The sequence below is a fragment of the Hemicordylus capensis genome, chromosome 1, assembly GCF_027244095.1.
Source record: "Hemicordylus capensis ecotype Gifberg chromosome 1, rHemCap1.1.pri, whole genome shotgun sequence".
In the NCBI taxonomy this organism is placed as follows: domain Eukaryota; kingdom Metazoa; phylum Chordata; class Lepidosauria; order Squamata; family Cordylidae; genus Hemicordylus; species Hemicordylus capensis.
In genome coordinates this window covers 126,010,845-126,037,125 of record NC_069657.1, presented here as the reverse complement: position 1 = coordinate 126,037,125, position 26,281 = coordinate 126,010,845, and the positions used below count along the sequence as shown (strand labels likewise).

General features: G+C 43.4%; 1 protein-coding gene across 15 annotated transcripts in view; it reads left to right on the top strand.

The window, feature by feature from the left end:
* The window catches only part of PTPN5 (protein tyrosine phosphatase non-receptor type 5), a 137,561-nt gene that overhangs the window by 52,304 nt on the left and 58,976 nt on the right, over nucleotides 1-26,281 (top strand). For 14 of the 15 annotated variants that reach the window (XM_053267451.1, XM_053267460.1, XM_053267490.1 and 11 more), the window contains 3 exons: nucleotides 20,157-20,338; nucleotides 20,703-20,819; nucleotides 24,788-24,871. In XM_053267451.1, coding sequence (XP_053123426.1) covers nucleotides 20,177-20,338; nucleotides 20,703-20,819; nucleotides 24,788-24,871 — 363 coding nt within the window. In that variant the 5' untranslated portion in view covers nucleotides 20,157-20,176. Of the gene's footprint in view, nucleotides 1-20,156; nucleotides 20,339-20,416; nucleotides 20,505-20,702; nucleotides 20,820-24,787; nucleotides 24,872-26,281 lie in introns of those variants that run through there. The other variant, XM_053267541.1, reaches the window with a different exon arrangement.

The following is a 26,281-nucleotide window of genomic DNA, read 5'->3' as shown; positions in this document are numbered from 1 at the left end:
ACTGCCAGCCACAGTGCCTCAGTAACATCATTGGCACAAGTTGCTCTCTCACACACAGTTATGACTCTTTATATTCCTAGCATTGCAACAGCTGCCACAGTAGTACCCTTAGCAGCAAGCATAGGCATAAGCTCAACTAGAGCAACTTCGTCATATTTTGACTGAGTACACTTTTTAATGCAGATTGCAGAGCAGAGAGTGAAGCACAAGTTAGTTTCAAGGCCAGACATGGAGTAATCACCAAGAAATATTACACACACACTGTCCATTTCTCACCACAACACTATCTCACAAACAAAGCAAACCACAACTAAAGGAAGGCGGACACCAAGTTCTGCCTTTGTTAGTCGAAGTTCCAGCAAAACCAGATAGTCATATCTGCAAAAGCCCAGCATTATACTCAGTGCTGAGAGAAGAAAACCACAAAATCAAACTTTCCTTGATTCCTTCATCCTCACTTGATGTAGGTTCTTTCTTCTCTTTGCCTCCCAGTCCCTTTGAATACATTTTGAAATTCCCTCCTTTTTTGTCCCCCCTTTGTCAATCTGAGATCCAGCAAAACCAGATAGTTTTGCTGGATACTATACTATACCAGTATACTATTACTATACCAGCAATAGTAGCACAGCATATTATACTCAGTGATGAGAAAAGAAAACCACAAATCCTCCTGTCCTGAGGCATCCTATTCTTCAAGAGAGGCTCTCTCTCTCTGTCTCCCAGTCATTTTGAATACATTTTGAATTGTGCCAGTGGGGGCACAGTTGCCCATGACAACACTCGATTTGGATGCTAACAAGCCAATCAAGAAGTAAGGAGATGGCAAACCAATTGGAAGCCAGTGCCAGAAAACCAATTAGGAGGGGGAAAACAGCCGACCAAAATGGCACTCAAAACACTTGAAACATTTTGAGACAAAATGGGGTGCTTGAAACGTTTTGCATATCCTACTCTTCTGTCACTGACTGTGAAGTGTTCTATTTTTAGTAACTGTTGAGAGGTCTAGCATGCCTGTTCATGCATTTTAGGTCTTAACTTCGAAGAAAACATACCGTTCATTCACAGTCCCATTTCCTTCAAGCCAGGAGCTTCTGGTGTGGGCACTGGGGATGGGGAGCGAGAGACACCTGTAAGCACAAATTAATAGGTGTTTTCCTCCACTCCAGCTGTAGCTGCAAACTCTGAGCAGCAATGCACTGCCTGGCACTCCCTGCGGCAGCAGATCAGCTCCACCACTCACCTGGCTGCCACGGAGCCCATCCCCCACCAGTGGCCAGGTGACTGGCAGGGCTGATCTGCCGCCACAGGGAGTTCCGGGCAGCGCACTGCTGCTCAGAGTAGTTTGCAGCTGGAGCCGGAGCGAAGGTAAGCACCTATTAATTTGTGCTAAAAGGTCCCTCTTGCCCCTTGCCCCCCGCCCCCTGTGGTGGTGCTCCTGCTTCAAGCCACTAACACCACTTGCAAAAGAAATGCAAAATGTTTTCCAGGTTGTGCTTGCATGGAAGGTAGCAGGATCACCATGCAAATCAGTGGCACCATATAAACTCTTAGTCACACTGATAAATCATTGAAACAACCATCTTTAATACTATGGATTCAAAGAGGCGCTTCACATGATCGGTGTGAAGCGCCAGATGGGGTTAGGTGGAGAGAGCAGGCTTAGCCCGCTCTCTCCGCAGACAATCAACAGGCAGTCCTGGGCGGCCGGATCAGCCACCCAAACGACTGCCGACTCTGTTATGGAGCCAGCGGGGGCTGTGGGGATCGGGGGCCGTGCGGCCTCCGGAAGTTCCAGGATGCCCCACGCGAGTGCGCAGGGCATCCTGGAGAGATGCTTGTAGCCTCCCGGCGGGGGTCTTCTCATGTATTGCCATGGTGTGGAGCCACACCTTGGCAGCACATGATCGGAAAAGCCCGGGTTAAGGGGAGGGCTACTTTGGCGGGCTAGCTGCCAGAGAACCACGGGGCTCGCCTGTGAGCCCCCTGGTTCTCACAATGGGGAGAAACTGGGCTGGGCTTCTTTAGCTTGGTTTTCCCCCATCGTGAGAATAGCTTCAAAATGTTGTCTTCTTAACACCACTTTTAGAAATATTGTTTCTTTACTTGATTTTACAGAACTTGGCTCTTATATATCCCATATAGTGGTGAATGGCTGTCTGACACCTAGCAAGTTTGTGAGCTGTGGAGCAGAGAAAGTACAGTGAAATAATAATTTGATTATGACATTGAAAGCAAAAGCAGAGGGAAGAATCAGCAGCTGGGGATTTTAATGATGCAACTTTTCGTGTTTGTCATAGAGGAAAAAAGAAACAGCAAACTAGAGACTGTTATCTATAAAGCTTCTTATCTCTTCTCCTTTGTCACACTGATCATTATTAATCAGGAGTTGCTGTGTACATAACAATTAGTAAGAGACTGATTAATGCTCACTCTAGTGTGGCTGTTGAATTGAGGTCAGCCTAGTTAATTCAGTATCACTTGAGGAGTAAGTTGCAAAACAAGCAGTGTGCTTTAGCCTCTGAACTTATTAGCTGCCATTGTACCCACTGAACCGTATATGCTTCCTGTAGTGTCTTGAATTATTCCTACCATGCACATTCTCCTCTTTTTATTTGTAGTTTAATACATGCGTGTCCCACTTCTCCTTTGTTTGAAGTGGCCTACAATTTCTGTGCATCTAGGGTGTTCTTATTGTTGTTAATAATAGTAGTAGTAGTAGTAGTAGTAGTAATTTCCCCCAATTTATTGTTGCTTTCTTAAGTGCGGAAGCCTCAATTTAACTTCAACACTTTGGCTTTTTGAATAATATAAATCAGTGGGACAGTTTGCCTAGTAAATGCCAGCTGCATTCTCCTTGGCCTTCAAGGCAGTGCAGCATTACATGGCTCTTCTGGGCTTATAAACACAGCCACTTAGATCACCAAGTTCCATATTCCTGCTAAGTTTCCATATTGAGGAACTGGGTACCCACTGTAACAGATCACAGCAATGGAACAGAACATGCTCAGCACAGACTATAAGAGAATGGAAAGAAGACTGGAAGGTATCTGTAAAATGCTGGATCAGGCCCAAGGCCCATCTAGTCCAGCATCTTGTCTCACACAGTGGCCCACCAGATGCCACTGGGAGCCTACAGGCAGGAGCTGAGGGCATGCCCTCCCTCCTGCTGTTACTCCCCTGCAACTGGTACTCAGAGGCAACATACTTGCTCAGAACCCTCAGTAGTCCTACAGATTAGTAGTCCTGCAGATTGTTTCAATTCGCAGTATTTATACAAGCAAAGAAAAGAAAGGCCCATGCAAGCGATATGAGGTTCTACCTTACAGAACCTCTATATAGTTCAGGGATTGGCCATGATAGCTGGATGATGGGTTCTAGTCTACCGTATCAACATCTGGGGACTCAAGGTTGGGATGTAGTCCAATAGAAAATGCAGTCCGGATGGTTTCTGTGTATGTTATATGCTCTGCTTGCTCTTATATCTGATGCTCCATTCCTTGCTCTCTCAGTATGATAACTGTTCTATTCAAAGGGTTATGTGGCATTCTGTTTTACTACTGAAATCTATAGAACTCCAATGTAATTGAAATTCCCTCCAGTCCTCATCCCTGACTATATGTTTGGCCCATAATGTAGAGCTAGAAAGCCAGCTGTTACAATCCATGCCACAGGATATGAACCAGAAGGATCTGGAATTTCAAAGGAGAAAGGCCTGATTCATGCAAAAGAGCAGAACTGTGTTATTGCCAGTCTTGCATCTGCCATGACAATGGAAGCTTAAAATAAGTGGGGAGGGAATGAACAGAAGAAGGAAGAAGAAAGGTGGGTTACGGTCAGTGCAGTGGGGAACATGCAGAGGGAATAGCCCTCTAAGAAAAACCACCTTCTTTGCAATCCATGAATGAGTTATTGGGGAGTTGTACTGATGTAACCCTTTCCATGTCTGGGACCTTTCATCCCATCTTTCCTTCTCTGATCATTAATTGCGGTTGTGAGAGTGCCACTGAAATCTTAAAATAGCTATATATTTAATTCGGTTAGCCGGCATGCGTGCCCTGGATTTGGCGGCGGAACTCTTGCGAGAGGTTGTGAGAGTTCCCGGCATTGTTGGGCGGGAAACACAGACCAGTGGCAGTCTGCTGCAACTGAGTTAGAGGAGTGGAAAGGGGCAGAAATTTGGAGCTGTTGGGGCTTGGAAATGTTCGGAGTGCCGAGACTGAAGGACTGAGGGAGTTTGGCGGCAGTGGGAGAGACTGTGGGGCCAAAAGGGAAGATCTACCAGCGCTAAGCTTGGGGCCATTGGGGCTTGGAATTGTAGCCAGTGTAGTTCCTTTAATATAGGAGTAATATGGTCTCCTTGAGATGACCCAGAGCCCAATTTGAATGCAGAAGGCTGACAGTTTTTGGCTAGAGTAGGTGAAAACTGAGGCATTCTTGGGGTGTCATTGCTTCCTTTGAGAATGTGATGCAGGGTCAGCAGTTTTCTTGACTTCTGTGTCTGTTTTGTTTCCTGTATGCCCTGTGTGTGTATTTGTAAATAGGTACATGTTAAAAAAATGTCCTATGTCTCATGTGCACTCTCATCCAAAGGCAACTAAACCGTGTTGTGAGCCCCCTAGACTTTTCACTGCTTGGGTAAGTGGGGAGTGCTTAATAGTATGGAATAAAGTGCAGAATATGAAAGAAAATTGTGAAAACAATGAAATATGTGAATAGAAAAAGTGGCTGTCATTGACACACCTTTTGTCTAATTTAAATCTAATTGAAGCATTTTCAGTCTTATAAGTGATTTCACAGCTGCAGTCATAATTTGCACTGTACTAAAAACAATTAAATACAATTAAACGTGTACAATTAAAAACGTTTATTTTGCTTCAGGCATTGGAAGCTATCAGTTCCTGAGAAATTCTTACTATAGAAGCCTCCAATGGGATTCTAAAACAAAGCAAGAATAGAATAATTCACTTTTTTATGGAGTCAGGCAGTAATGAAAGCACTGTACACTTGAAATTACAAACAAGTTGTTCTAGTAAAAACTAATCTGCCTACTTTCTTTTCACTATCCCTACAAATGGACTAAATTTGGTTCAAATTGAGCTCCACAAGGTAGACCTCTTGCGCCTCAAATGTTCACGTAGTCCACCATCTTGAATCATGGAGGATGACATCATTACAAACTACATGATTGAGGTGTCCCTGTGTGTCACTCACTACAACTGTAGCAAATTTGGTTCAAATTGGTTAGGCAGTCCGCAAGTCAGTGCACTTGTGCCCCAATAGTTCACACGTTTGCCTTCATGGATTGGGGTGGATGACATCATCACAAACTATCCCATTAAGGTGTCCCTTTGTGCCCCTACAGCTGTAGCAAATTTGGTTCAAATCAGTTAAGTGGTTCACAAGTTAGCCCGCTTGTGCCTCCAAAGTTTAGGTGTCTGCCATCTTGAATTGGTTTGGATGCATCATCACAAACTATGTCATTGAGGTGTCCCTGTGTGTCACTCACTGCAACTGTACCCAATTTGGTTCAAATGGGTCAGACAGTCCACAAATTAGCTGGCTTGTGCCTCAGAAGCTGATGAGACCACCATCTTGGACTGGGGTGGATGCCATCATCATCAAACTACACCACTGAGGTGTCCCTATGTGTTCCTACAGCTGTACCAAATTTGGTTCAAATTGGTTAGGTGGTTCATAGGTTAGCCCACTTGCACCTCAAATGTTTATGCGTCTGCCATCTTGAATTTGGGTGGATGACATCATCACAAACGACGCCATTGAGGTGTCACTATGTGTCCCAACAACTGTACCCGATTTGGTTCATATTAGTCCAGGCATTACAAAGTTGATGGGGGGTGGGGACACACAGAAGGACACACGAAATGCCGGGTGATCTCAGAAGCCTACTGGAAAGTAGGCTAGAAATTACAATGGAATTCTTCTCCTCATTTTGGACAGCTTGGAAGAAATATAGGCAAGCACAGCTCTAGTTACTTGTAAGCAAAGTGTTGACATGCCACTAGTTACACAAGCATGTGAATTGGGGTGTGTGTATTGACCTGCACATTGGAATGTGCAACTCATTCAAAAGGATGCAATGTAGATATATTACATCTTCACTTGAATGTAATTCTGAAACCAGCAACTGATATGCAAAGCTGTTTATGCATCTGGATCTCTTTACCTTGATTGTGTTGGTGATCTATCCATATCGGGGAAAATATTAAGAAAAGGGGTGAACAGACAATCTATAGCTATACAGCATTGATCAACAAAGCTTGTTTAGGGTTCAGAGTGAGCAGAATAAAAGAATCACTGCATACTTGTGCTGTGTAACATACTGTTTGCTGCTTTTTCAAAGGCCAGTGTTTCCATTTTAAGATAGAATTGTTTTTCTTTTGAAATGCAAAGAAATTCTGCAGTGCTACAGAGGGGGGAAACAATTAACTATGTTAAATAAATTATCCATACTCTCTGTCCTCTCTGAGATTTCATTTTGAGCAATCTAAACACAGCATGACCTTCAAGCTTTAGGCCAGTGTTCTACCCACGTTTAGTCAATTATTTTCTCTGTATTCCATTGTCTTCTTTGCAACAATGAGATCTCATATCTACATGGACTGGAGAGCTCGTTAGGAGAAAATTCAGTTAGGAGAACAGTCACTAGGAAGTTGTGTTGGCATAAATTGTGTGCCTGTCTCTTTCCATTGGATGCACAAGCCACACTCCCGTGGATCAGAATGCTGACACGTTCATTAGTATGCGGCCGTGCTTTATCGGGAAATTCTATTCACTGTTGCTTTTGTAAACCATATGTTAAACATTCTCTGATAAAAGTCAGTCTGTCATCGCAGAGTGCACCAGGACTTGGCAAAGAGAGCCCAAAGTTAGGACATAACTATACGAAGGACACAGTGCAGCCCTTAGGTAGAGCTTTAAAAAGGAGCTGCATTCCAGTTGCAGCCTGTGCATGTCACCGTTTTCACGGTACCATGGGCATAGCGCTCATTGGACAAACAGGGACAAATGTCCCTGGGCCCGGAAGCCGCCCCACCACTGACCCCGCCATTCCTTAACTGTTGGCCTCCGGGCGGTGGGGTGTATGTGTGAACCAAGTGGGGCAGGCCACTCCCCTGCGGCCGTGGGCTCTGTGACTGCCTGGAGGGTCTTTCCTCTCAAACTGTGCAGGTGCGCAGTTCAGCCAGCCAGAGAGAAGAGGAAAGGCCTGCTAGGCAGCCACAGTGCCCACCGCCACTCAGGCCAACAGTTAAGTAGTGGGGGCAGGGACGGCAGTGGCTGGGAGATGCTGGTTGCCCCTCCCCTTGTGTCTGATGTCAGATGCAGGGAGAGTGGCTTAGGGTACTGGAAGGGGAGCGCCTAAGGAGACTTTGACCTCTGGTCCCCAGGGGTCTTGCTATGCCCCTGCACAGTGCATTGCTGATTCATTGTCCCCAAGGGACTGGGAGAAGTCAGCTAGGCTTGAAACATCGTAGGCTTCTGGGTTCAGCAATTAGTACATGGATGCAGAATCCTGAAATCTTTAGGCAGCCAACTGAACTGCATAACTCTCCTCCTGATGGGAGGAGAACTGGTCTTGTGGTAACAAGCATGAATTGTCCTCTTTGCTAAGCAGAGTCCACCCTGGTTTGCATTTGAATGGGAGACCACACTGAGCACTGTAAGATATTCCCCTCAGGGGATAGGACTGTTCTGGGAAGAACAGAAGGTTCCAGGTTCCCTCCCCGGCATCTCCAAGATAGGGCTGAAAGAGATTCCTGCCTGCAACCTTGGAGAAGCTCCCGTCAGTCTGTGTAGACAACACTAAGGGAGATAGACCTATGGTCTGACTCAGTATATGGCAGCTTCCTATGTTATTATGAACTGAACTCTGAAGACATGACCTGGTGAACTAGTGAACATTCAAAAAATATCAGAAGCATGGCAGGCAGAAAGTTTAGCAATAATCAATAAATTGTGATCTGGAAATGAAAAATATAACTGTATATCTTCAGTGTAAAAGTGAAATACCAAATGAACATATAAGAGGTTCAAGGGGCAATAGATTAAAAGGAGTCTCAATATAGAACCTTGAGGCACACAAGTATTGGAAATTAAGCAAAGTGCCTCTCTTCTTCATATAGTTAGGAGCACATGCACAAAGAAGAGAACATGTAGAGATGCCCAAGCATACCCCTGGAGAAAAACACCAGAAAAAAGCCTTTAGGGTTCTTGTGATCACTCTCATGATCAGAGTGATATCTGGTAAAGGAAAACCCAAGATCTTGACAGTGTGTGTGCTTGTTCCCATGAAGTGTGTAGTCAGAACCTAGGAAGAATCAGTGATCTTGGGTTGTCATTGCGCCATCCTGACATTAATTCAGGATCAATAGCCAGAGTTCAGATCTAAGATTAACAATCCTGGGTAAAGGGCAGGTTGGTGCAGTGCCAATCTGAGATTACTGATTTTTCCTAGGTTCTAATGACACACTTCATGGGAGCATGCACATCACCAGGATCTTGGGTTTTCCGTTACCAGACATAACTCTGATTGTGAGAACCTGCCCTTAACAGCATGTCTACTGTGTTAAGCTGTGTGTGCTACTTTATAGGATTGTTGTAAGGATTATTAGTATCTATCTATCTATCTATCTATCTATCTATCTATCTATCTATCTATCATTCTCGTAAACGTACCCGTTGCTAATCCCATGTGTGGTAGCTCTCGCCAGATAGCTGCCAATTAGTGAAAGGACGGGTGACCCAGTTGGCGGAGGAGAAGCGGCCGCTGCTGGGCTGCCAAGCGGGCCAAGCAGAAGTGGTTGCCGGCTGGCAGGCTGAGGAGAAGCGGCTGTTGGCGGGTCGGCCGGTGGGCCGAGGAAAAGCATCAGAGGCTGTGTCTGAGGCTGATGTATAGAAGTTGAAACATTTGTTTGTATTTACAACCAACTGATATTTGTCTTTTTAATGCAATAAACAAAGGTCCTGAAGGAGAAATTGGTAATAATCATTAGCAATAGCATTGACAGTGTTTAAAGCATTTTCTGTTTTTAATGTTGAAGGGATTTCTTCGAGATAACACTTTATTTACTGTTTCTGGAGTAGAGCAACCTTAGAATCTGTGCTAAACGATATACTTAAGAGTATATTATACAAATGTGTGCAATCTTTGGAGGATTGTGGAATCTGAAATATCTTCTAAAAGACTGACATCATGAAGTTCAGGAAGGAGGAGAGGTATGTGCTAGTTGGATTACAGAAGCAAGGTAATAGGAACATATACCTTGGAGAGGTTAGGGAGCTATGGAAGACACATGCTGCAATAGTTCAAAGTCTACACCTTGGTCAGCACACTATTAGAGCCAGAGATGGCAAGAGTGAGTTAAATACAGTAGCAGGACCTCGATCAAGGTATCTAACCTGGAGTGTTGCATCAACATTGGTCAGGAGCTTACTAGGGGCAGAAACAGTCCTGCAGGAAAGTGTGAGTTCCAGCCCAGTATTCCTAAAAGAGCTTTATTCTCAATTAAAAGGACCAAATTCTGTTCCTGAGGAGTGTCCTGATGGGGCTATGATGTGTCCTACTGCCTCTGCGTTTGGTGTGGTGATAAAAGCAGAATTCTCAGAGCTATAGGAATGTATGTGGGAGAGCCATCACTATCTGATGAGAGGGGTAAAGAGACCTCTTTGGTAACAACTGATGGAGACACCATACCGTGTTTCCCCGAAAATAAGACACTGTCTTATATTTATTTTTCCTCAAGGAGACACACTATGGCTTATTTTCAGGGGATGTCTTATTTTTTATTAAGTGTGGTACAACAATCTACATTTATTCAATTATAGTTAAGTCATCTTCTTCTGGAACATCGTCATAACTCTCCAAACCCGGAAGTCCATCCTGAATTTCTTTCAACTCCATTTCCTTTAGAACCATTGGCCCCAATCTTTCATGTCGAGCAATAGCAGTGAGACTGGTGTTTGTGTGGGGTGAGAGAGACCCACAGACTGTTGCTGGTCAGTGTTGGGGAGCAGCAGCTTTACTGGTGTGTGTGTGGGGTGAGAGAGACCCATAGACAGGGGCGTAACGATACCGGTAGGGGTGGCAGGCTGCAAGCTGAGGCATACGGTAGAGGGAAGTACGGTAAAAATCTCCTCAGAAAATCTCCTCCTCAAAAATCTCCTCTCCTCCTGGCGGTGGCGGGCGGCGGCGAGAGTAAGCGCGGCGGCGGCGGGAGGCGGTGAGAGTACGCCGGGAAGCAACACCGGGCCAGACGGCAGGCCTCGGCGTCACTCTGCGCACTCCCGCCCGCCACCGCCGTGCTTACCGTACCGGTACTCTCGCCACCTCCCGAGATGACCCAGAGACCAACTTTGGTGCCACATTCTGGAACAACTGTAGTTTCCGGACTACGTACAAGGGCAGTCCCACATAGAGCACATTACAGTAATCAAGTCTGTAGGTAACCAGCAGATGTAGCACTGTTTTGAGGTCATTCACCTTAACAAACGGACGCAGCTGGCGTATCAGCCAAAGCTGATAGAAGGCACTTCTGATCACCGTCTCAACCTGGGACACCATAGAGAGGCTCGGATCCAGAAGGACCCCTAGACTGCATACCTGTTCCTTCTGGGAAAGTGTGACCCCATCCAGAACAGGCAGACCAAAATCATCTCTCAAGTTCCGACCCCACACAATGAGTACCTCCGTCTTAGCTGGATTCAGTCTCATTTTGTTATCCCTCATCCAGCCCATCACTGACTCCAGGCAGGCATTTAGGGAGGTTATGCCCTCTCCCAATGATGCTGACATGGAGAAATTGGAGCCAGCATGGTATAGTGGCTAGAGTGCTGGAATAGGACCAGGGAGACCTGAGTTCAAATCCCCATTCAGCCATGATACTTGCTGGGTGTCTCTGGGCCAGTCACTTCTTTATCAGTCTAACCTACTTCACAGGGTTGTTGTGAGGAGAAACCTATGTATGTAGTACACCGCTCTGGGCTCCTTGGAGGAACAATGGCTAACAACTGGGAAAACTCATCTCATAATGAAAGACCCAGCAAAAGGTGCAGTTCCAAGTAATTATAGACCAACAACCTGCCTGCCAACCATGTTCAAATTATTAACTGGAATAATAGCAGATGAAGTGATGCAACACTTATTAAGTAACAAACAGCTTCCAGTTGAACAGAAAGGAAATTGCCCGAACACCAGAGGCACAAAAGACCAGCTGCTGATTGACAAAATGATTTTAGAAAATTGCAAGAGAAGAAAAACAAATCTAAGTGTTGCATGGATTGACTACAAGAAAGCCTCACACATGGATTGCCTCACACATGGATACTAAAATGTTTAGAAACAACTGGTGTCAGTAAAAACATTCAGATATTTATTTTAAAAAAGCAATGAGCATGTGGAGTACACTGTTAACAATCAATGGCGAGACACTTGGACAGGTTAGCATTAGAAGAGGCATTTTCCAAGGGGACTCACTATCCCCTTTGTTGTTTGTAATCGCCATGACCCCACTTTCACAGATACTAAACAAAACAGGCCTCTGATACCAAACATCTAAAACATCAAGTAAAATCAACCATCTGCTGTACATGGACGATCTGAAGTTGTATGGAAAGTCCCAGTCAGAAATTGAATCACTGCTAAACACTGTCCGTATATTCAGTAGTGAGATAGCAATGGAGTTTGGACTAGACAAGTGTGCTGCATTAATAATGAACAGAGGAAAAATAAGAAAAACAGAATGAATAGAACTGCCCAATGGAAGCAACATCAAGAACCTGGAAGAGAAAGAACATTACAAATACTTGGGCATTCTCCATGCTGATAACATTGCACACACTGAAGTTAAAAGCAAAATTAGAAGTGAATACATCAGGAGAGTTAGAAAAATCCTCAAGTCCAAACTCAATTGCGGGGACACCATACAAGCCATAAACACCTGGGCTATACCTGTTATCAGATACACTGCAGAAATAATAGACTGGACCCAGGCAGAGCTAGAGATGCTAGATCGTAAGACCAGGAAAATAATGACCATCAATCATGCTCTGCACCCCCTCAGTGATGTCGATAGGCTATACCTCCCTCGCAGCTCAGCTGGAAGAGGAATGCTGCAAGTCAATCAAAGAGTAGAGGAGGAGAAAAGAGGCCTTGAAGTATATATCAAGGACAGTGAAGAAGATGCACTTCAAATGGTCAATAACACAAAACTATTCAACACCAATCAAACAAAGCAGGCCTACAAGAAAGAACAAGTCAAGAACCAAGCAGAAAAATGGAGAAATAAGCCACTGCATGGTCAATATTTGCACAATATAAGTGGAAAATCAGACATCACCAAGACCTGGCAATGGCTTAAGAATGGCAACTTGAAGAAAGAAACAGAGGGTTTAATACTGGCTGCACAAGAACAGGCACTACGAACAAATGCAATAGCAAAAGTAGAAAAGTCAACAACAAACAGCAAGTGCCACCTTTGTAAAGAAGCAGATGAAACCATGGACCTGTCAGTCTGTGCCATCTTTTTACAACAGCTGATTAGACACCTAATCAGCTGTTGTAAAAAGATGGCACGGACTGAATACAAACAAAGGCATGACAAGGTAGCAGGGATGATACACTGGAACATCTGCAAAAAATACAAGCTACCTGTAGCCAAAAATTGGTGGGACCATAAAATTGAAAAAGTTGAAGAAAATGAAGTTGTAAAAATATTATGGGACTTCCTTCTACAAACAGACAAACATCTGCCACACAATACACCAAATATCACTGTAGTCGAGAAGAAAGAAAAACAAGTGAAAATAATCGACATAGCAATACCAGGGGATAGCAGAATAGAAGACAAAGAAATAGAAAAAATCACAAAATACAAAGATCTACAAATTGCAAGTGAAAGGCTGTTGCAGAAATAGACCAAAATAATCCCAGTGGTAATTGGCGCCCTGGGTACAGTTCCAAAAGACCTTGAAGAGCACCTCAACACCATAGGGACCACAGAAATCACCATCAGCCAATTACAAAAAGCAGCTTTACTGGGAATAGCCCATATTCTGCTATGATATCTATAACAAGAGCAACAACATTTACAATAAAATTCAGCCATCCCAGGTCCTTGGGAAGGACTCGATGTCTGGATAAAACAAACCAGTCAATAACACCTGTCTGACTGTGTAAATAAATAAATAAATAAATAAATAAATAAATAAATAAATATAATAAAAAATACATAAAAATAAAATAGAAATAGATTTGGGTGTCATCAGCATACTGATAGCACCCTGCACCAAATCTCCTGATGATCTCTCCCAGCAGTTTCATGTAGATGTTAAACAACATCGGAGACAATATGCAGCCCTAAGGTACACCATACAAGAGTTCAGATTTTGAAGAACAGCAGTCTCCAAGGGACACAATCTGGAACCTGCCGAAGAGGTAAGAGTGGAACACCTGCAAAGCAGTGCCTCCAACTCCCAACCCCCTCAGACGCTCCAGAAGGGTACTATTGTCGATAGTATCGAAAGCCGCCAAGAGGTCCAAAAGGGCCAACAGAGTCACATTTCCTCTGTCCATTTCCAATTGGAGATCATCCATTAGGCCGACCAACGCAGTCTTCACCCCATAGCTGGCCCAAAAGCCAGTTTGAAATGGGTTAAGATAATCAATTTCCTCTAAGACTATCTGGACCCTCTCAATTACCTTGCCCAGCCATGGAAGGTTGGAGACAGGCCTGTAGTTGCGCAACTCTGAGGTATCCAAGGTAGGCTTCTTCAGAAGTGGTCTAATAATTGCCTCCTTAAGACAAGGAGGCATCCTACCTTCCCTAAGAGATGCATTTATAATCTCTACCAGGCCTTCTACAACAACCCCCCTGCCAGATAATATAAGCCATGTCGGGCAAGGGTCAAAGAGAACAGGTGGTAGGCAGCACCATTCTAATCAGTTTGTCCTCATCCTCAGGAGTCACAAACTGGAGCTGATCCAACCTAATCACAAAAGAGGAGTCGCTGGACACCTCCACATCAGACACTGAAGTAAGGAAATAGAGTCTAAGTTGGCCCGAAAACAAGAGATTTCCCCCCACAAAGAATTCGTTAAACACATCACAGCAAGTAATTGATGGTTCCAGATTCTGATTCAAGGGAGGAAGGGCACATACTAGCCCTCTAACAACCCTGAATAACTCCGCCGGATATGAACTTGCGGATGCAATACGGGCAGAAAAGAATAGCTTCTTTGCTGCGTGTATCGCCTGAGCATAGGTCTTCAAATGAGCTCTATGTTGCAGTCTGTCGGACTCAAGTCGAGTCTTTCTCCACTGGCGCCCCAGTCATCTACCTCGCCGCATCAGCCCCCGTAGTTCTTCCGTATACCAAGGGGTCAGTTTTGAAGCAGGTCGGAGAGGTGTCTGCTGTCCCAGTGAGTTTGCTGTTCCAATTCTCCACCAGGGCATCAACAGGATCACCAGCAGAGCCAACACTAAATCCCTCCAAGGCTTCTTGAAATCCTATTGGATCTAATAACCTTCTCAGGCGTACCTAATAGGTCCCTCGCCCCTGCAAAGCTGGGAAGTGATTGTGAGTCCAATCTTAACCAGATGGTGGTCCATCCATGACAATGGGGAAATCACATTATTCTCCACCCACGGAACACCACCCTGATCAGAGTGAAAGACCAAATCAAGCTTGTGACCAGCAGTGTGTGTCGGCCCCGGGGCCACTTGTGATAGGCCCATAGTCGTCATGGCTGCTATGAGCTCCTGAGCTGCCCTGGACAAATTGGTCCCAAAGTGGACATTGAAGTCCCCCAATACCACAAGCCTGGGCGACTCCAACATCAAGTCCGAGGCCAAGTCCGTCAGCTCAGTTAGGGACTCTGTTGAGCAGCGGGGCAATCGGTTAGGGTTACACCAACAGAAGTCACAGAAGACCTTATCTCTGGTCCCCAGACTTAAGTACACATATTAGATATGGTCCAACACTCTAACAGGGATACAGGTAAGGGAAAGATTATTCTTATAGACCACAGCCACTCCACCTCCCCACCTACGGTCCCTCACCCGCTCCTCAACAGAGTACGTTGGAAGGAGAAGCTGGGACCACACTGGGCCCCCAGACTCCTCTAGCCAGGTCTCTGTAATATATACTGGGTTGGCACCTTCATCCGGAATCAAATCATGGATGGTTTCCCTTGGAGACTGTTGTTCTTCAAAATCTGAACTTTTGTATGGTGTTCCCCAGGGCTCCATATTGTCTCCAATATTGTTTAATATCTACATGAAACTGCTGGGAGAGATCATCAGGCGATTTGGTGCAAGGTGCTACCAGTATGCTGATGACACCCAAATCTATTTCTCCATGTCAGCATCATCGGGAGAGGGCATAACCTCCCTAAATGCCTGCCAGGAGTCGCTGATGGGCTGGATGAGGGATAACAAAATGAGACTGAATCCAGCTAAGACGGAGGTACTCATTGTGTGGGGTCGGAACTCGAGAGATGATTTTGGTCTGCCTGTTCTGGATGGGGTCACACTTCCCCAGAAGGAACAGGTATGCAGTCTAGGAGTCCTTCTGGATCTGAGCCTCTTTCTGGTGTCCCAGGTTGAGGCGGTAATCAGAAGTGCCTTCTGTCAGCTTTGGCTGATACGCCAGCTGCGTCCGTTTCTTGAGGTGAATGTCCTCAAAACAGTGGTACACCTGCTGGTTACCTACAGGCTGGATTACTGTAATGCGCTCTATGTGGGGCTGCCCTTGTATGTAGTCTGGAAACTACAGCTGGTCCAGAATGCGGCAGCCAAGCTGGTCTCTGGGTCATCTCGGAGAGACCATATAACTCCTGTTTTGAAGGAGCTACACTGGCTGCCTATATGTTTCCAGGCAAAATACAAGGTGCTGGTTATAACCTATAAAGCCCTAAACAGCTTGGGCCCTGGGTATTTAAGGGAACGCCTTCTTAGGCATGAACCCCACCGCCTACTGAGATAATCTGGAGAGGTCCGTCTGCATTTACCACCAGCTCGTCTGGTGGCCACTCAGGGACCGGCCTTCTCTGCTGCTGCCCCGAGGCTTTGGGATTCGCTCCCTAGTGAAAGAAGAGCCTCCCCATCTCTCACAGCTTAAAAAAAGTCTTTAAAAACACACCTCTTCACCCAGGCTTTTAATTAATGTTGTTTTAATTGGTTTTAATGCTGTTTTAAAATATTATTTTAGATTTTTAAATTGTTGTGATGTGTCCCCCCCCCCGCATTTTTGTCTTAACGAATGTTTTATTTTGTTTTTATTTTGTTGTACACCGCCCAGAGACGTAGGTTTGGGGCAGTATAAAAATGTTTTTATAAATAAAAATAAAAATAAAATATATAGCTCTACTTCCCCGCCACCCTATCCATAGTTTTTCTAGCATAGTTATAATCCATTCTGTTTCTCACAAGACTATAGAATTATTTTGAATATTGTGTACCAAAAGTGTAACAGGAACATAATTTAATTGTGAGAAGCCCCTTTTCTTTCCTATAGTATTATACTGTCTAGAGAAACAATATTTTTGTGTATGTTCTAATTTCCCTTATTTCTGTTGTTTATTTATAATTGTTATAAGTAATTTTTTTTTTACAAAACTACTGATAATGTACTTTTTAATTTGAAAAGGGCTATACAATTTTAGTGAGGTCGCTACACTGAAATATGTCATCCCATCCCTGCTTCACAATTCATTTCCAGAAGAGTAATAAAAACTAGCTGACCTGGCGCAGAGCATCTGCACCCCTAGTTCTCCCTGTCTCTCCCCCCGCCATCTTCAATTCTTTCTCCCCTCCACAGCCCGTTCTCCCTCGGTGGCCAGGCTGCTTTTCCTCAGTGGCCAGCCACCGCTTCTCCTTGGCCGGCCATCAGCTGACCTCTTCTCCTCAGCCAGCCCTCTGCTGGCCTGGTGGCGGCTGCTTCCCCTGCATGGCTGGCCGTCCTTGCAGACGCCACTTCTGCTCCACGCCTGCTTCTCCTCCCATCCCTGATCCGCAGCTCACTCATGAGAGCTGCCATGCTTGGGATTAGCGACGGGTACACCTAAGAGAAATAAATACATAGATGATATGATTACATCTACAACTTCATAAAGCTGTATTAATGCAGTTTTCATTTCATTATGCTGAACAGGTAACTCACTGCCTCTTTCTTGTTTCGGGGTCCTTCCAAATGGCAATAAGCAATGGGAAAAGCTTGCATGCAAATTTCAAGTGCAAGTTTATTCACCTTTCACACACTCCTACAGGCTTCTGTTCTCTTTCACAGTGCAAATTAATGCTGTGTTCAGACATAGAGCAGAGTCCTTGTGCAACTTTTGCGCCAACACTTGCAAAAGGTGTTTTGCATCAACACCGGAGAAGAACCAGCCTTCCCCCCCCATCAACCAGAAAAGCAGTAATCAGTTCTTCTCTGAAAGCAAAAGCTGGCAAGGACCCTGCTCTGCGTCCAAACACACCATCAGTTTGTGCTGTGAAGAGAACAGAAGCTTGTAGAAGTGTGTGGAGGGCAAGTAAACTTGTGCTTGAAACTTGTGCATGCAAGCTTTTCATGTGGTGCATTCTATTGCAGTCTGCAAGGACACTCACATTGGTTATGCATTCCAAATAACCAAAGCAGGGAGGCAGGAGCCCTGATCCAAGTCTCTTGGAAGTACATGAGAACTTCTTCCTTCAGTAAAAATGTTATACTGTAGTCCTTTCCCCTAGAGTGAACATTCATTTACCTCCAGAGAGCATTATTGTCCTATTTTTTTTAGCGGGGAGGCTGTAAAAGTTGAATTTGTCATGTCATTCAGTTCTGGAAAGCTCAGAAGCCTTGCCTATGTCTTATACAGTCTTGCATTATTTTTAGAGGAAATGTTCACGTCCTTCGTTTAAAAAGGGCTTTAACCTCAAAAGATGATTTCAAAATCTCTTCTTCATTTTATAAGAAATTCAACTTCAGGGTTTCATATTCCTTCCTTTTCTTATAGGGAAATTAAACTTCAGAGTTGTTGTTGTTGTTGTTATTATTATTACATTTACACTCTTCCTCCAAGGAGCCCAGAGCAGTGTACTACATACTTGAGTTTCTCTTTCACAATAACCCTGTGAAGTAGGTTAGGCTGAGAGAAAAGTGACTGGCCCAGAGTCACCCAGCAAGTCTCGTGGCTGAATGGGGATTTGAACTCAGGTCTCCCCGGTCCTAGTCCAGCACTCTAACCACTACACCACGCTGGCTCTCTTTTACTTTTATCTTTTGGAGGAGTCTGTTGTCTCAAAAAGTGTTGTTCTTCCTCAGAGTGACACTTGTATGTGAGAATTCTTGAAGCTAGGGAGAAATTGGGATTTTCTCCAATATTCCTTCAGATTTTATTTATTTTAATTTATTTTATTTTATTTATTTTAATTTATTTTATTATTTAATACATTTCTATACCACCTGAAACGCAAGATTTGCTCTGAGATTTAAAATTGTTTTATTGGGCGGTGTGTGTTGGGGGGGAGTTTTTCCACATAAAACTCCCAGTGATGAAGGAAATGATAGCAGATACCTTCCTTCCTACCTACCTACCTACCTCCACCCTGCGGATGAGCAGGCTGGAGCCTGAGGGCAGAACTACAGCTTACATGTATGCGTGTGACATCCTTCAAGAGAAGCAACAAGAGTTGGTGGTGTTTAACTTTCTCCCTGCTCACTGCTAGGAAAAGTAGGTTTTAGTTACATGCATATGTTAGGCAAAAGAGTTCTAGTCAGATTGCATCTGCCTCATCCCAAGGGTAGGGAAATGGCCCCTTGGCAAAAACGGTCCACTACAGAGAAATAGAGAACATTATTTCACTCTCTCCATCTCTCATTCCATATGAAATGACAGGTGGACTGTGTGGGAGCAATGTGAAAATTAATGTGGAGAGGACTGGTGACTCAGCAATGACTGTAAAGTCAAGCAATCTCCTCAAACATTTTGGCACACAGCTCCTCTTTAGTTCACCCGGAGACTGCAATAGGCCGTTGGTGGGTGGGACTGGGTAGGAGAGGAGGCAGGAGGAAGACAGTGTTGTTCACCATTGCAGAGGAGAGTTCTTAAGCAGGTTAATCTGTGAATTTATTCAGAAAGTAACATCAGAGAGAAGGAAAGTTGTGTTTTGTGCTTCAAGGAAATTCAAGCAAATTGGTTCATCTAAAGATCAGTTATTTTTATAATAAAACAAATACCTATTTTAAAGTTACAGCCCAGTTCTACACAGAATTCGCACATGCTTTAGCTATGAAGGCTTGTATTAAGTAGTAAGCAGTGTGCTTGTACAGATCCTGTTGAGACCCAGAATGACAGATCTTTGAGTGTTAAAGATTGAACAGTTGCCGATTTTTCTAAATTATGTGCATGGTTTGAAATCTAATTTTTTTTAATTGGATTTGTTGGTCTTTTAACATATTGGACAATGTACGGGCTTTAGTCCTATGCTTGTTTACCTGGGATCCTGCAGTGTAACTTATTACTGAATAAATGTTCATGTGATAGGAATGTTAGTGGATTTAAATTACTTCCTTGGAATATGTAGCATGTGTCACATCTCTGACAGCATTACATTTAGAAAGTAATATGAAAAGCCATGCCTCCCAAATGCTGTTAAGTCTGTGTAAAATTACAAGAGCATAATAAAGGACTAAATACTCACTGCAAACATTATTTCTACTAGGTGAGTATCTTGAAACGAATAGCTCGATTTACCATTGCAGCAAGCCTGTGTAAAGGTTCAAAGCAAGGCACAATGCTTCATCCTGAGTTATGCAGCTGAAAGGAGAGAACAGAAAACTAAGCAGGGCAAGAGGAGAAATAGGACTGGGATCTTTTTCTGTATTAAACAATGTGAATGACTTATAAGCAAACAGCAAAACCCAGATTATTTTGCTACAGAAAGAAAGGAATCCACCCACACTTCATTTTTCTGATGAAGGTAGAAAAGGTTGCTGTACTGAAGTGTGATGTTCATATCTCCAGTTGCACTTGCTGATGTGGTTTCTGAGGGGGTCCTACAGTTTTTTCTGCTGTCTGCCTGTGTAGTTTTTGCAGCCCCAGCAAGAAGTGAAAAGCACACATGGCTGCTTGTCTCCTGATTTTTTCATTTGCGTACCTGAAGGTCTTCCCAAGCCGGCGGTAATGGAACCATTGGATGAAGCGGATGGGCAGCAGGAGCAACAAAGCAGGACAGAACAACCTCAGAAAGGTTCTGAGGGAACATCACAGTGTAGCTGGGTGGCCTGGTGGAATGGATTGACAACAGGAGGAATGGTGTATCTGTTCGCCCTATCACAGATATTGGTAAGGATTCAGACTTAACTCAGATGGAGATCATTTTCTAAAAAAAGAAAAGGACAACGTTGCTTTTGTTTTTTTTAGATTCATACATTTTAGGGGCCAGATTTCCCACGTCATATATGCTGATATAGCTGAAATTATGTCAAAAGCTGTGCCATTTTACAACCAGGTAACAAATCTGTTTGTCTTTTTATTCTAGTTAATGTGTGCAGTCTGCATAATACCTGACTATTTAAAATACAAAAGATGATAAACATGGTGTTTAAAAATATTATTTAGTTGGTTATGCAGCTTTGAAATTAAAATTAAAAAAAATGATCTTCCTGATTGTGAAAGCTCATTATTAATTATCTGATTGACTGCACAGGTTTTCTCCTTTATGTTTTGGTGCGGTGGCTGTGAGACCATCCCTGTGGTTCAGGATGCTTATGACATGTCCAGTTTGCTCACTCCATTTGGACAGCTGATTGCAGATTCTATCAAGGTACATCCTGTAACTTATCTATGCTTTAATGGAGCACAACAGTCAGTCATCTTGGGAAATGCTGATATCTTCTTGAATTAAATATAAACTAGATGACGGGGCACAGAGCATCTGCGCCCCTAGTTCTCCTTCACTTCTCCCTGACTCTTCCCCCCATTTGGCCCCATTTCATTCTCCCCCCACCCCAATACTTTCCCACTCCCACCCTCCCCATTTGGTGGCCAGGCTTCTCTTTCCTGCCCACCACCGCTTCTCCACCCCACCACTTCAAAAAATCCTCAGCCATTCGCCACCCACCCGGCTGCCTTCCAGTCCATTCCCCCTCCCAGTCCCTTCCCCTTTCCCACCTGCCTGCCTGCCAGCCACCTCTGGCTGGCCTACCACCACCTCCTCCCACCGGCTGCCTCCTCAAGCCGGTGCGGCTTTGTCTGCTGGCTGGCCGCCTCCTCATGCCTCCTCTGTGCCTGGCCCAGTGAGGTCTGGCCTTGCTGCTTTCACCCGCCTGCCCAAACTGCTGGCTGCCCACGTGTGCAGAACTCTCGCGAGAGTTCCGCCACGTATGTGAGTTCCTCCACACATGTGAAAAGGCACATCTTGGAGAATTAAGTATATAGATAATGGATGTGGTGCAAAACATAGTGTTTGGTGTACCGTGCAGTTTCTCTGGTTCATAATGAATTAAGAGAGCATTTCTGCTGTACCACATCAGCTTTAATTTCCCCCCAAAATTTAATTTAGCTTCAGACAGAAATCATTGAATAAATGGTGGTTGTGCAACACTTGCAAATAAGTGTGCTTAGGATCTCACCATGGTATTTATAGGGATCGATCAAATAAAATTATCCACTTTGAGCCCATCTTTGTTGTTTTACTCCCAAAGAGGTGTTCCCCCCCGCTAAAATATCAATTTTAGATATTGTCATTTCCTGAAATATATCAAGCATAAATGGATATTCTGATTGCACAAACTAATATCTAAATTACAACTATGTTCCTGTATGCCTTGACATTTTCACACTCCTCAAATCAAACCTGGATTGCATCAGTCCAGGACTGTTGTGTTACAGACAAATATTACAGATATTCAGATTAGCCAGGACTGTTCTTGTGTGACAGATGTTCAGAGTAGCCATCTGAAAAAAAACACCAAATTGGTAACCTATAGGAAAAAACCTAGAGTAAATGATGACTTGATATTTTCTAGTGAAAGGCCTGAGATTCAGGGGCGTAGCTATAATAGGGCAAGGGGAGACAGTTGTCTGGGGGCCCACTGCCAGAGGCAAGTCACATGACTGACTCCCCCAGCTGCGCACCTGCCCGGGCTTCCTTCAGTTGTATTCATCCTCTGAAATTGATGTGAGTGTTTAAGACCTGGAGCTACCAGAGCAGCATGTCTTCCTCTTGTACCATTAAATGACTTGCATCGTCCACAATTTACAAAACCTTAAAAAAAATAATTTAGGATGATGTTCTATTGTGGCATATAGGAGATATATATATATATAAATTTTACTATGCTTTTTGTTACCACTATTCAGTCTCATTTAAGATTTCTTTACTTCATGAGCTGAGCTTCAGTGGGGTGGGGGGGCATTTTAAAATCTTGTCTCTGGGCCCACTCCAACCTTGCTACGCCCCTGCTGAGATTTCAATGTGGGGGTGAATGAAGCTCTCTAAGCCTCATCTCTATTTGCTCCCAGCCCACTTTACTAATCTGTCATTTCCATTGGAAATGGAATACATTGGAAACAATACAAAAAATCTTATGAGGGGGTGCTGAAAAGTTCGAGGCCCAGCCAAGAAGGGAATGACCTAGAGCCATGAAACTTATAAGCTATTCCACATATTCACCCTGAAGTTCAACACACTTGGCACATCGTTTCTCTAGTTTCTTTAACCCTTCCAAAAAAAAAAAAAAAAATCTGATGTCTGGTCACTGAAATATTGCTCTGCTGCTGCTATCACCTCCAAATCATTCAATAATCTCCTCCCTTTCAAACTCTTTTTAAGGTTTGGAAACAGGAAATAGTCAGATGGAGCAAGATCTGCTGAGTAGGGTGGATGGTCTATGCACTCAGACCCCAAATTCCTCAAAACATCCGTCGTCTTGCCAGCCTTGTGAGCAGGTGCATTGTCCTGCAAAAAGAGAACACATTTCCACAGCTTCCCTTGCTGTTTTTCTTTCAACGCCTCCTTTAATCGGCACAGCAAGTTAGAGTAGTATTCTGCATTAACTGTTTGGCCCTTCTGAAGATAGTCAGTCATCAAAATACCTTCCTTATCCCAAAAAACTGTGGCCATGACCTTTCCTGCTGACCTTTGGGTCTTGAATTTCTTAGGCCGTGGAGAATCCGAGTGCCACCACTGCAAGGACTGTCGTTTGGTCTCCGGATCATAGTGGTGTAACCATGTTTTATCAACAGTAACGAGTTGTTCCAAAAAATTATCACTAGATCACTCAAAATGCTGCAAAATCAACTAGTGGATTTCTTTTGGAGTTTTCCAAAGTATTTTTTTTCCTTTGGAGTTTTTGGAGTTTGCAGGAACAGGAACTTCATGACGGCCCCGAGTTCAACACTTGAAAATTCCACACTTTTTGTTGACATGGTTCTTTCAGTGATCTGAAAAAGATTCAAAACCTAGCGCTATGATACTGCAAATTGGCACTTTACAATATAAAAGAACACTCTTTCCAGCAACAGTGACAATATTATGCTCTGATTTGGGGAAGTGGGTCAGGCTGAGAACTTTTCAGCACCCCCTCATATTGGCTTAAGCTTATTTCGAATCGAATAAATAAATAAATAAATAAATAATAAATTTAACTTCCTTTGGATTGCACTCAGACAGTCAAAGTTACTTGGTCAAGCTCAATCAGGTAGTCACTGAATCTGGTGAATAACTCTTAGTTTTTCCAGTGGCCTTACTGTTCCTTTGCCTTTCATGTATCAGCTGACTTAAAGTAAAAACTACTTCCTTTGTTCACCTAACCACATTTATGAAGTCCAAACATTACATAACCTTATATTTGCTTTGGACAAGTGGAATTTTTGTGTGATCTTTTAAATTAGATTCATTATGCTTAATCACAAACTCCTTGTGCAGCAGGAGGCATTCAGATTATCTTCAGGTTATTTACAGTGAATCAGTCCAGATCAGGTTCTTGCCTTCAGTTCTGATTGTACATGAGTTTGATTAGACTAAACCCTCACTATGGATTCAATAGAGAGGATGGTAGTTCTTGGAAAAATGAAGTGAGATTCATGTCTGTGTATGTTCATGCCTCCCTGTTATTCACTGGCATGGCATTCCATGCTGAATAAATATATTAAACAGTCTGGGGGAATTAAAAAAATATTACTGAGGACATTTTCAAACTCTGCTAACCCAGCAGGTTAAAGCATTTGCACAAAGATATTGTGACACGCTTTAGAGGTTAGAATAAAGTAGCCCAGCACCCTTCCGTTTTAACTATATATCTCTTTGTGGATCCCCATTTTTCCTCCTTTCCTACCTCTCACTTTCTGCTGTATTGTACTATTTGTTGGCTAGAAGACAGCTATAAAGAACTTAAGTGCATGATTTCCTGATGTGAGACTTTGGAAATCCATGATTGTGGGTCTCCCATCCCTTTATATATTTATATATTTAAACAGCTGTGTGGGCTCAGATTAGATCAGAATCATGAACAGCAAGTGTGCGGGGGGTATGTTTAACTCTTCAGTTTGGTCATAGGAACTGTATAAATTATAGATAGGGATCTAAGTTTGAATAGCAACGTTTATTAAAGTTTGAGAAGTTTGCATATAGTGAGGGTTCTTGATTTCTAGCTGAGGGATTAAATAGCGATTAATTTGTTTGTAAAATTGATAGTTAATTTCACAGCAATGCCAGGAACATTCTCTCACATGCCACTCTAGGCCTTTAAATACCTCCTGTGTTAACTATGGGCTTGTATTGTTCTACAGGATCTGATCAGAGTTGGGGGCATTACTATGGCATACCTCCTGCTGTCTTTGTTTTCCCTTGCCTTGCTACTCATAGGAACATTGGTAAGCTGACATCTTGAATATATTCAGTTCTGATTAAAGGATTTGCTAAATAAATTGACACCTTCTGAGTACCTTCAGAATGTTCTGTTACTGCATTTGGTGAAAAATACTTTCTAATGCCCTAATAAGCATTAGCAATTCACATGCACATGGTTTGAGCAAGTAAACATTGTTATGTATACACTGTGGTTAGGCTCATTTTGCGGCATGGGACAATTGCAGGATTTTCTCTGGTACCTTTGCAGAAAGTGTATTTAAAAATCATTCACTAGGCATGGTAATTAACGTTAATACTGCTGTGAATAAGAATTCCAGTGTGGGCTGCAAGATTAGTTTTGCTGTGCAATTGCCTTTGCTAAGGCAATTGTGCAATTGCCTTTTTGCTAAGGCTTTTCTCAGCCAAATATATTGTGTGATTAAATAATAAGCTTCTAGAGAGTAGTGCTCTTGTGAATATTAACGCATAAAGAATGGACTTCTAAATTGACTGTTAACTGTATAAAATCCAAGGCACTTGTACAATGAGCCATTTCAAGTAATAGAACTAGCCAAAATCAGAAGAAGCACCATGTGATGCTCCCATTGTGATTGGTGCTACTGAATTTCTTGCTGGGTTCCCCAACTTATATGTTCTCCTTTCTCAGATTTAATAAAGAACAGCAACAAGGAAACAAAATAGTAGAAGAAAATATTTCCCTGGTGTGATGATAGGTATACAGTACTGCAAAATCATTCCCTCGTTTGATTATAGGTGTACAATACTGCAATGTTAACTGGTTGTTATGAAGTCATTTATGCTATAAAAGTTCACTTGGTCAGCCAGTCATCAAAATACACAGCCAGTAAACACTACAGGGGGCTAGATTATTAAAATGTCCCTATGGCAAAACTATTCTAATTAAGGCCACCCTTCTCTGTAGTAATGCAGTTGCCTCTTGCCTGAATAAGAAGCCAACTTCGGCATAATACTCTAATATTAATTTGTTGAATTTAACAATCTGCACTACACTTCAGAGAAGATAAAGTTCCATTACTGTCAGTCTACCAGTAGGGATGTGCACTGAACTGGTTCGAAAGACGGGCGGTTCAGCCGGTTTGAAGGAGGGGATCTCTTTAAGGACGGGGGAGGGTGCTCTGAGCGCACACATAGCGGCAACTTCCAGTCACTTCCGGTCCAAGGAGGCACCGAGGCAAGAAGGAGGTACGCTGCCGTCCCACCAGACTGTTTTAAAAGGCAGTGCTGGTGGGGAAAATGTGGTAGGCAGAGTCTGAGCACCCTCTCCCGTCCTTAAAGAGATCCCCCCCACCCCAACACCACTATCTTCCAGTGAGTTATGAAATATATGAAATATATGATCATTACATTTTCTTGTCCCACAATCTTAAAGTTGACCTGAAAAAAGGCTACTA